The sequence below is a fragment of the Rana temporaria genome, chromosome 3 (genome assembly GCF_905171775.1).
Source record: "Rana temporaria chromosome 3, aRanTem1.1, whole genome shotgun sequence".
NCBI lineage: Eukaryota > Metazoa > Chordata > Amphibia > Anura > Ranidae > Rana > Rana temporaria.
The window spans coordinates 195,982,080-195,994,412 of NC_053491.1; the positions used below are offsets into that span (position 1 = coordinate 195,982,080).

At 44.4% G+C, this 12,333-nt stretch overlaps 1 protein-coding gene across 1 annotated transcript in view; it reads left to right on the forward strand.

Moving 5' to 3' along the window:
* Nucleotides 1-362: 362 nt before the first annotated feature.
* The window catches only part of TBK1 (TANK binding kinase 1), a 67,648-nt gene continuing 55,677 nt past the window's right edge, over nt 363-12,333 (forward strand). Inside the window, exons 1-3 of the mRNA XM_040344069.1 lie at nt 363-468; nt 5,269-5,384; nt 6,967-7,107. Coding sequence (XP_040200003.1) covers nt 5,298-5,384; nt 6,967-7,107 — 228 coding nt within the window. The 5' untranslated portion in view covers nt 363-468; nt 5,269-5,297. The remainder of the gene's footprint in view (nt 469-5,268; nt 5,385-6,966; nt 7,108-12,333) is intronic.

Below are 12,333 nucleotides of genomic sequence, written 5' to 3' on the forward strand. Positions count from 1 at the left end.
TTCCATCATTACTTGAAGCAGAGCTCACCACACGTCTGATAACAGGAAGCACAGCACACACCTCTTTCCATTCCTCACACACACACACACACACACACACACACACCCCTTTCAATTCCTCACACATCAGCACAGCTTTCACTTTCAGTCTGCACCATCCTAAGCCAATACTACCACTATATAAGGCTCACTATTTCATACCAAGCTCAATGCAAAACAAAAAAAAAAAAACCTACATCTATCGCTCTCAAGTTACAGGGATATCAGAAACGAAACTATCAGAACATCCTTCTAATCTATAACTAGTCTTCCCTTAACAAAGATGGCGCGTACACAACTGCGGCCATTCAATTGGACAAGTTCGGGCCCATTCTTCGCGTAATCGGTCAGGTGACCTCCTGATACGGAAGTCCCGCAGTCTGTGCTGGGAAGTGTGATAGAGCAGAGGGACGGAGACCGGGCACACAGGTATGGTTGGTAACGGGGGCTGTCCGCCGTCCTGGCACAGGCTACTTCCGGTGTATGTTTCCTGCCAGGCACCGAGCACACGTTCTACGTGTACGGGCTGTGATGGAGTACAGTACATAGTGCGTGGCCTGGGAGCAGTGTTTTCATGGAGGACTCCTTGTTTGTGTCCTAGAGAGGAAGTAATGAGGGATTTTATGGTGACAGTGCATGCACAGTGTGTGTGTGTATGTGTGTATATATATATATATATATATATATATATATATATATATATATATATATATATATATTCTCCTTATTGCTAGGTTGTTACTGTCTCTTACTACTTACCTACAGAGCTCTTGCCACACCTGTATGATGTACCATACGTGGTGAGCCGTGTCGCATGCCTGCATGTCATCTGTCATGGCATTTAGAATGCAAGTGACGTTAAAGCACTCTACCTTATAATAGTGGTAAGAAAAGAGGTTAAATATATCTAATGGGAAACTTTTTCTTTCGTTTTGTTATCACCGAAATTGAAAGCGGGAAAAAAATTGTGTCGTCTCCAGGACAGGAATAGAGGGGACATTTTCCAATGGGGACCCTACCAATGGTGACAACCAGGGATGTTTCACACTTTGGAGGGATTTTTTTTCAACCCCCTTTTTTTTCCCTATGGGACACAGAGGGCAAAAAAGGATTATGATCCTTCCTTAAAGCGGGAGTTCACCCATAAATGTATTTTTACCCTTAGATGGATGCTCATTTAGTCTAGGGGAATCGGCTAGTTGTTTTAAAATCCGAGCAGTACTTACCGTTGTAGAGGGGCGATCTTCTCCGCCGCTTCCGGGTATGGGTTTTCGGGAGCGGGCGTTCCTTCTTGATTGACAGTCTTCCGACAGGCTTCCGACGGTCACATCCATCGCGTCACGAGTAGCCGAACGTCGGTGCGGCTCTATACTGCGCACCGACGTTCGGCTACTTTCGGAAAATCGTGACGCGATGGATGCGACTGTCGGAAGCCCGCCGGAAGACTGTCAATCAAGAAGGAACGCCCAGTCCTGCAGCCCATACCCGGAAGCGGCGGAGAAGATCGCTCTCTAAAAAGGTAAGTACTGCTTCCATTTAAAAAAAAATAAATAGCCGATTCCCCTAGACAAAATGAGCATCAATCTAAGGGTAAAAAGTTGTATGTCCGGGTGAACCCCCACTTTAAAGCAGATTTCCACCCAAAGTGGAACTTCCGCTTCAACCACTTGCTGCCTGCCCACCGTCAAATGATATTGGAGGAGTGCGGCTCTTTGTTCTGGATGGACGTCGTGTGATGTTCCCGCGCTCGTGTTCCTAGGACATGGCACAACCGCAATCTCTGTAAAGGGCCGATGATGAGGCTCTTTATCCATGTGATCGGCTGTGTCCAATCACAGCTGGATGGCTCTCATCGCCTCACACTGACAGTGTGTGGTGAAGAGAGCTAATCAGTGGCATCTCCTCGCAGGGGATACCGGACAGGTTTACAGAATACAGTAAAGCCTCCAATTGCTGCCCATTTGTGATGCCAGTCAGTGCCTGCCCGCGCCACCTATCAGTGCCCACCATGCCGCCTCATCACACATCAGTAACGGAGAAAAATTACTTATTCAAAAATGAACTGACAGAAACCAAGAGAACTTTTTTTTTTCCAAATTTTCAGTCTTTTTCTTTTTTATAAAAAAAATAAAATAAAAAATCCAGCAGTGATTAAATACCACTAAAAGAAAGCTCTATTTGTGTGAAGAAATGATTAATAATTCATTGGGTACAGGATTGCATGACTGCGCAATTGCCATTCAAAGTTCAACAGCGCTAAAAGCTGCAAAATGGCCTGGGCAGGAAGGGGATGAAAGTGCTCGGTATTGAGGTGGTTAAGGACTCCTGACCCCCTTACATTTCACTTTTTTTGGGGGGAGGGGGCAAGCAAGTACCTAGTTTTTGACAGGTACCAAGCTTGCACTTCCGCTCTCGCCACCTAAGCGATTCGAGCAAAAGTTCTCCTCCCCCTCATTACCTGCAGTTCTCCTCTCCCCCTCATTACCTGTAAGTTGGTCACAAGGAGAATCTATGGAAAAGTTTGGAAAACGTATTTCCTGGCAAAGGAAATCCGGTTTAGATTCTTTCCACTCCCTGTAAATTGGACTTTTTGCACAAGGGAGTAGAAAAAGGACTATCTGTCAGCACCCTTATGCCACATACACATGACCATTATTCATGTCATGAAAAAAACGAAGTTTTTCTCGACGTGATTTGTCTTGATTCCTCTCAAGCCTGCCTTGCATACACACGTTCGTGAAAAAAAAATGCTCGAGCAAAGTGGGGTGACGTACAACGGCACTATAAAGGGGAAGTTCCATTCAAGTGGCGCCACCCTTTGGACTGCTTTTGCTAATTTCCCCATCTCATAACTTGCTTCTGAGCATGCGCGTTCCCCCCCCTCGTTAAAGCGTACACACGATGAGAAAAAATAGAGCAGATTCTAAAAAAAATTTGCCCATTTTTCTCGTCAAGAAAAATGCCCTGGAGCATACACACAACCGTTTTTCACGACCAGTTTAAAAAATTGCATTTTTCTCATCCTGAAAAACGCGCCATTAGGGTTCAGGTTACGGCCCTGTCTTTGTTTTCAGACAAGAAACTAGCGGAAGATCGTTTAGTCAGGAGGTTCCTTTCAGCCAGATCTAGACATGCTCCCAAGGTCGTCAAACATGTGCCTCCCTGGGATCTGTCATTCGTGTTAAATGCTCTAACAAGGGCTCCTTTTGAGCCTTGGCAAGAGGCTTCCCTGAAATGTATTTCCTTGCAGATTTCCTTCCTTTTGGCTATTACGTCAGATAAGGATTTCTGATCTGCAGTCCCTTTCCTGTAAAGACCCCTTCCTGAGGATTCTAGAGGACAGGGTAGTGATTAGACCTGATCCTTTTTTTATTTGCCCAAAGTATCTTCAAACTTTCATAGGTCCCAGGATGTAGTCCTGCCTAGTTTCTGTACCTCTCCCAAGAACACGGAGGAGGAAAGATTTAGTCTTTTAGAGTCGGTTCACACTAGGGCGACACGACTTCCAGCGCGACTTTCAGAGGCGACTCCGACACGACTTGAACATGAACCACAGGGCGATCTGGGGCGATTTACAACATGACTTGAAGTCGTCTCCAGGACAGGAGACTTTCCAGTGGCCAATCAAACAACAATCAGCTCTAGGAGAGGGAGAGGGAGAGGGAGGGGGAGGGAGAGGTTTGCCTGAGAAATGTATGTTATCTTCCTGGAAAGTCGCTTCAGATAAGACAGTGATCAGACTTGGATCAGACTTCCATTGAAATCAATGGGTACAAATCGCCTACAAGTCGGATTGAAGTAGTACAGGAACTTCTTTTGAAGTCGGAGCGACTTGAGTCGTGTGTATTAACACCGCTCCCATTCACTTGCATTGTTTTTCTCGACAGCGCGACTTGGGACGACTTGAGGCGACTTCAAGTTGGATCCCAAGTCGCCCCAGTGTGAACCGGCTCTTAGACATAAAGAGATGTCTTCTGCTTTACCTAGAGAAATCCAGTGGTTTTAGGAGTTCCTCCCAGCTGTTAGTGTTATTCAGTGGCCCCAAGAAGGGGTCTAAAAGCTCTATTTCTAGGTGGCTTAGGGAAGCTATTTGTGAATCATACAAAGCGTCAGGTCGCATCCTTCCTTCTAGAATTAGGGCTCATTCAATGAAATAAATTGCCACACCATGGGCAGAAAGAGCAGGGGGATCATGAGAAGAAATTTCTAAAGCTGCCGTCTGGTCCTCCTCTCCTGCATTTGTAAAACATAGAGTTCAGATGCTTTCCAGCCAGGGCCTCTCCTTTGGTAGGAAAGTGCTTCAGTCTGTGATCCCTCCCTAAGGTATAGTATCTTGCTTATCCTCTCAAGTAGCTGTCCTGGAAGGTGAGGGGGGGAAAACCCCCGTTAGACTTACCAGTAACTGTATTTCCAGGACAGCCTCTATGTTACCACCCTATTCTACTTTTCGCTGGTCGACCTTTTCACCTGGTGGTGTTTTTATTTTATTTTTATATATATATATATATATATATATATATGTATATATATATATATATATATGTATATGTATATGTATATGTATATATATATATGTATATGTATGTGTGTTTAAAAAAAAAAAATTTTTGGTGGAGGTTTACTTGATCTTCTAAACAACTGAGGGTCAGAGGAAAGGGAGGGGCCTTTTAAATGGTATCTGAGTTGTTTCCTGTAGAGAGAGGAGCCAATCATCTCTCAAGTAGCTGTCCTGGAAGGTTCCTGGAAATACCATTAGGCCCCTTTCACATGTACGGATCCCATGAGGGATCCGTATATGTGGGTTTAGAAAGGATGAGAGTGGGTTTACATCCACTTTAAGTCATACTCAGGCCTCGAAATCCCTATCTCCTACCTTATCACTTGAGGCCACAGATGTTGCAGTGAATGCAGATGGAGAATCTAGTGAGGAACAAAGAAGATTGGAGGGGCCTTTCTGCTTACCAGTATCATTGATATATATATAAAGCCTTAAAAGTCTTTGTAAGCAGCATTAGGTTTTTTCCCTGTTTATAAAAAATGCCACTGTGGCGGTTGTTGACAGAGCACTCTTATCTCGCAAAATTTATAGACTATAGGTTTTAGTTGCATTGGCTTCCTGGTTACTCCAGGTCAAGGGAATGCTGTAGTTTTTCCTGCAGCTTGGAAACACTTACTAAATAAAATGTCATTGTCCAATTGTAACTAATTCTAATGTTAATCTGTTCTCAGGAAAATAAAGGTCTTAAAGACCAAGCAAGATGCAGAGCACTGCAAATTATCTGTGGCTGCTCTCTGACATTCTGGGCCAAGGAGCAACTGCCAATGTGTTTCGAGGACGCAATAAGGTAAACTGTGTTGGCTGAATTGCCACTTACAATGAATGTGCTCTCTTGCCTCACCTCTTTCTACCCCCCCCTTCTTTCATGTGTGATTGCGTACTTTAGGTGTACAGGAAATCATTTTGGTATGTAAACACAAATGTGCCTTTTTCCAGTAAGAGGAAGAGGAGATTTTTTTTTTCTTTTTTGATCACACCTCAACAACAATGTTTGTGTCCCATTGGGGAATGTTATTTCTATGTCATTTAAAGTGGGTTGTAAAGGAAAACCTTTTTTTCCCTAAATAGCTTCCTTTACCTTAGTGCAGTCATCCTTCGATTTTGCTTTTAAATGTCCTTATTTCTTCTGAGAAAGCCTCACTTCCTGTTCTTCCGTCTGTAACTCAACACTGTAATGCAAGGCTTTCTCCCTGGTGTGGAGAAAGCCTCTTGAGGGGGGAGGGGGCAAGCAGGAGGGTCAGGACACTCTCTACTTTGCAGATGGAGAAAGGAGCTGTGTGTTAGTGGGCGTCCTGACACTCCTTATCCCTCAGACACTCCTCTATGTCAAAAAGCTTCAATCCCCTTATGGGTTGAAGGATGCCCAGTGTTATCTAAATCCTACCTATGATCCAGCCTGCCAGTGACCTGCCCCATGGGCTAGCATTGTGCAGCCTGGGCTCAAAATAGAATGCTATTGTAAAATGCTATAGAATGTGAGCACAGGCCTATGGCACAATGCCAATGCTGGAGAAGAGGAATAGCATCCTTCTTCTCATAAAACCAACTGGAATACTTGATTTAAGGAGTGAATGCTGAAAATGGAAGCTGAAGTTTGGCTTTAACTAATAGTGGTGAGCTTTGTTATAGGGACATATAGGGGGTTATTTACGAAGTGCAAATGCTGGCTTTTCTTACAGTTTTTTGGAGTCTCATGGCACCACCATTTATGCACCCGCCCTTAAACAGGGGTCCACATTTTTCTGTGTAGTATAGTGTGGTGAATTTTCACAATAAAAACCTGATATAGCTTCTTTGGGCTAATGTACATAGCTGATTATGGCTTTACACCACCTAAAGTATCTTTATGGCAAGTATGGCCACTTTTTCCCTGATCAGCCACAAACCAGAAGGCTGTACAAATCGATGACAGGCTGATACTGTCCAAAGCTGCAAGGGTGGAGCAACTACCTGCGCTTAGGGGTGAATGTTCGCCTCTGAACAAAGACAAGCTCACATACATCTCTAACTGCAGTTAATTGCTCCATGTTTGCTTCAGGCTAGGTTCACACTACCGCGGCTTTGATACGATTTTTTTGTGCCACTATGTAGTACGACTTTGTGTTTGTTTTTTAGATGCATATTCTGTGGGGCAAAATCTGCACTGTAATTGTGCCAAAGTCGTATAGGAACCTTTCCCAAAATCACACTGCATGGAGCTGCATTGATGTGAACAAGCACTGTTATAAACAATGTGATTTCCATTATGTGATTCTGTGTGACTGAAATCGCACTAGTGTGAACCAGGTCTAAATGACTATGTTTTTATGTATTCTAAAAGTATTTAAGGTGGATATCGTTAACATATATATTTACTTTTTATTTTTTAGAAAACGGGTGATTTATATGCTGTCAAGGTGTTTAATAACTTGAGCTTCCTTCGTCCTGCGGATGTTCAAACAAGGGAGTTTGAAGTTTTGAAAAAGCTTAACCACAAGAACATTGTGAAACTCTTTGCAATTGAGGAAGAGGTAAAACTATTATAAATACAAACCAAGCTTTTTCTATAGTGAACTGTGCAAGGAGGGGCCAGCTAGGGGCAAACTGCAATACTCCAAAGCAACCAGCCAAAATGTATTTTGCTGAAGTAAGGACAGTTAGGGGTGTATTTATATAAAATATATATATATATATATATATATATATATATATCTATAAAAATTTTGCTTTGCAATTTGCCCAGTGAAAGTTTAAACACCGCCACTTAAAAGTGCAAACCGCAAATGACCAAGAAGTGACTTTCTTTAAACTGCGCATGGAGCTGGCAGAGACCATCCAAGTGCCTGCTAGTCAATTTCATGTGTGCATTACCCGTTCTAATGTATTGCCCTCCTGAGTCCCTGAGCTACTTACTATATCGAAAAGAATATGCTTTTTTGCCTTAATATCTACCTTTAAATCACATTGCTATTTGCATATTGTGCTGATTTGTAGCCTAAATCCTGGAATTTGCACTTAAAACTGTAATTTTGTAACTGCCAGTAAAAACTTAGCTCTGCCAGTAAATTGTGGGTGTTGTGTCAGTAACTTTAAATCTGGTATGTTGGCAACATTGCTCCAGTGGGTGTTACTGGAGCAGTCACTTCAGTGATCAACCACCAATAACTTTTAAAGTAAACCACCTAGCTATTTAATTATACCAACAATATTACTTTTAAAGGAACTTAAAAAAAAAAAAAAAGTCTGTATGAGGAGAAACGCGCTGCTAGTGCTGACCTGAAAATGACCAAAAGTCAGAATTCAGGACCTGCATACTTCAGATTTGTGACCGACAAAATATTAAAGCCAGTGAATTGGCTTCACAGCCAGGCATCTAGAATTTTCAGAAGGAAAAGTGAGCAGTGGCCTCCATAATGCTTTGGTACAGATTACCTTTCAAAATAAATATACCACTTTAAAACTGAATGCAGATTTCTGCTCCTTGGCTCTCCTTTTACAGCCCCTAGCCCAAAAAATGTGTTAAAACAGAATACAATTGTTGGCGAATCTAAAAAAAATAACATTTTATTCACAATGGAAAACATATCAAATATTTAAACTGAGAAAATTACTATTTTAAGAAAAAAAATAAAAGATAATTTTGAAATTGATGGCAGCAACATGTCTAAACAAATTTGTCACAGGGCAACAAAAAGCTGGCAAAATAAGTGGTACTAATAAGGAAAAGCTGGAAGTACATTTTGCAACTAGGTTAGTTGAGAACTGGTCAGTAACATGATTGGGTATAAAAAGAGCATCTTGGAAAGTCGCACACCTAATACATATGCGGCTCACAGCAGGGGTCCTGTGTGCCCTGGTTCACTGTTTCAGGTCCGATTTCAGCCCAAACTTTATATATCTTCTTTTTTTTTTTTTCAAACACCCTAGAGAATAAAATGGCAGTCATTGCAATACTTTTTCTCTCATTGTATTTGCACAGTGATTTTACAAGTGCACTTTTATTATATATAAAAAAAAAAGAAGATGTTCTGCTGAGTAAATTGATACTGAACATGTCACGCTTCAAAATTGAGCCCATTCGTTGAATGGCGACAAACTTTTATCTTTAAAAAAAATCACCATATGCAACGGTTAAAAAATTCTACAGGTTGCATGTTTTGAGTTAGGCCCCTTTCACATGTGCGGACCATATATCCGCATTTTCATCCACCCGTTTGCGGATGAAAACGTGACATGCATTGGTCCCTATGTGATTGCGGGTGTCAGCGGATGAACATCTGCTGACACCCGTAATCACCCGTAATCCGCAAAGATCCAATTTTGTGGACGGAAGAAAATCCTTTTTTTTCTTTATCGTTACATCACGGGACACAGAGCGGCATTCATTACTATATGGGTTATATGGAGTACCTTCAGGTGATGGACACTGGCAATCTCAAACAGGAAATGCCCCTCCCTATATAACCCCCTCCCATAGGAGGAGTACCTCAGTTTTTACGCCAGTGTCTTAGGTGTTGGTCATGGTTTAGCTTGCCTCCGCATCCTTGGGATTAGGTGAGCTAACCGGTTCTGTCCAAAGGCCTCAGCGCTAAAGTGGTCAGTAACCGGACCCCAAACCCTTGGGGTATAGCCCATAATGCTTTTCTTTTTAGAGAGCTGGACCCTGGGCCCAGAACTTAGAAACCTTTGGGTGCCTAATGTTTCTGTTGCCAGAGTGCTATATGGGCCCAGGACAGTGGATCCTTCATAGGAACCCAGGGCCTGAAGGTCTAGACATCCCCACGGAGATGGGGGAAGATTGGGCCTCTTGCTTGGCAAAGTCCTGCGGCATGGAGCAGGTAAGTGAGGGGAAAACTTGCGGAACTTGGTTCTTAGCAGGTTTTTTCTGGGGGGTCACAGGGGACATGCCTAAAGTTATGCGCTGCATCTGGCAAACTAGTCACATATCTTAATGATAGGATGGCTCTATGTGTATTTTTTCCCCATAAGAAGTGACCTCCCTTGTAGTGTTGGAAAAGCATTTGAGTAGGGCCTGTGTAATATAAAGTGTATGTGTGTGTCAGAGAGCTATGCTTACCTGCAAGCCTCCAGGCGATGCTCCATCAGTCTTCCTCCTCAGAGCCTGCAAAGCAGGCAAAACGCTGACCTCCTCGTGGTTCCAGCTGGAGCTGAGAGGCTCCCTTCCCCCCAACCCCCCCCCCCATCGGCGGGCGCGCGCGCGCGTTCACGTGTTATAGGCGCAATTCGCGCCGTTTAGCTGAGGGGGGAAGGGCGGGTCAGTGGTTTAAGGAAGGGGCGGCCCTTCCTTTTCGTTCCAAACAGCATTCGATACATTGGAACTGGGGAGGAAAGACCAGAGCGGCAGCACGGGGCGCCGAGGACACACAGTGGCCAAAAAGAATATTGCAGTCTTCAGAAGACTGTTTTCAAGCCTAGAAATAGGCTGTTTCTTTCCATCTCATAGTTTTTCTTGCAATACTACTCAGGGGGACAGAATGATTTTTCTTTCCTGGATTTGAAACAAAAAAAAAAAAAAAAGGTCATCTAGGGGAGAGGAAGCATTTTTTATCCCCCAAACAGGTGTTTGGGCAATTAACTTTTATAGTTCCAAGTACCAATAGGTAGCAGGTGTACCTCGGTATTGTACCATGGCATCCGGGTCAGAGGGTACAAGAGGTGGGGATTCCCCCAGAGAGTCTGAGGTCTCGGACAAAGCTATGCCGCTGCTTTCCCCACAGGGAGCCTTGGGGCCATCGGGATCTGGGGCTGGAGCTGGCGCGGGTCAGTCCACCCCTAAGATGGTCACGGACGAGGTATTACTCACCTCTTTAAGAGAGATGGAGAAAAGAATGGGAAAAATGATAGCCACAGCTATGCGGGGCAGTAAACGGATTAGATCTCCGTCGCCCGAGCGTGGACCCTCAGAAGAGGAGGTCCTTTCCTCAGGGGAATTGGACGATCTCTTGGACAAGGACCAAGTAGGTTCAGGGATCGAAGATCCGGATACAGAGGAGTCTGGAGCAGTCTCCCAAGGGGAGGGCTGGTGGATTCAAGCCTTAACGGACTTGGTCCATAATGCATTCAACTTGCCAGTACCAGATCTCCAGGTATCGACGGTTTCAGCTTTGGGCTCACTGAGGGCGCCTCAAAGCAATGCAGTGTTTCCGATCCACCCTCTATTAGAGGGAGTTTTGTTCCAAGATTGGAACAAGCCAGATAAAATCTTCTTACCACCTAAAAGATTCTCTGCCCTATATCCTATGGAAGATAAATTTTCCAAGAAATGGGCTACTCCTGCAGTGGACGCAGCCATCTCATGTGTTAACAAGTCGTTAACATGCCCTGTAGAAAACATACAGGTATTCAAGGATCCAGTTGATAAACGCTTGGAAGCACTACTTAAGAACTCCTTCACTACGGCAGGGGCAGTAGTACAGCCAGCTGTGGCTGCGATTGGGGTTGCTCAAGCATTATCGGATCAAATTAAGCAGATGCTTAAACTTATTCCTGCCCAGCAGGCAGAAGAATTTTCGGATGTCCCTAGGGCCATATGTTTTACAGTAGACGCAATTAAGGATTCTATCCAGCAAGCGTCACGTTTATCGTTATCCCTTATCCATATGAGAAGGCTCTTATGGTTAAAGAGCTGGGAGGCCGAGCCCCCATGCAAGAAGCTCCTGGTAGGGTTTCCCTTCTATGGAGGACGACTCTTCGGAGAAGACCTAGATAAATACATTCAGACCATTTCAAACGGCAAAAGTACTCTCTTGCCAACTAAGAAGAAGTTTCAGGGGCCTGCGTTTAAACGACAGTACTCCCCTGGGCAGGGGCCCTCTAATGCCAAACAGTATCGACGGCCTCCTGCGAAAGCAAACTTCGGCTTCAACAGCAAGTCTCGAGGACAGGCTACTAGAGGCAGAAAGCAGTGGTTTCGCAAAACCAGCCCCCAAGCCCTTATGAAGGGGCGCCCCCACCCACGAAGGTGGGGGGAAGGCTGCGACTCTTTTCAGAGGTTTGGGAAGCCAGCATTCCCGACGAGTGGGTACGGTCTTCCGTGGCCACGGGCTACAAATTAGATTTCCTAAAGTTTCCTCCTCCTCATTTCCAGGAGTCGAGGATTCCAAACGATCCGGAGAAAGGAGCCGCATTAATGTCGGCATTAAATCATCTACTTCCCAGGAAGTAATAGTAGAGGTACCAGTCCTGGAACAGGGACTAGGTTTCTACTCCAACCTATTCATCATCCCGAAGTCCAATGGAGATGTCAGGCCAATTTTGGACCTAAAGATGGTAAATGCATACCTAAAGATCCGCTCATTTCGGATGGAATCCGTGCGGTCAGCAGCTGCCACACTCCAAAAGGACGACTTCATGGCGTCCATAGACATAAAGGACGCCTACCTTCATGTTCCAATTTATCAGCCACATCAAAAATATCTACGCTTCATGGTGGCTTCGCGTCACTTCCAATTCGTGGCGCTTCCCTTCGGGTTGGCTACGGCCCCCTGGGTGTTCACGAAGGTCCTAGCTCCAATCCTAGCCAAACTAAGGATCCAAGGGGTCACGATCCTAGCATACCTGGACGACCTCCTAGTCATAGATCACTCGTCTCCCGGCCTGGAGCGAGCAGTGGCCCTCACGGTCCAATACCTCGAAGTTCGGCTGGGTCCTAAATCGAGAAAAGTCAGCTTTCCTGCCCACAAGGCAGTTGGAATATCTCGGCATGAGATTAGACACAGAACAACAAAGAGTGTTTC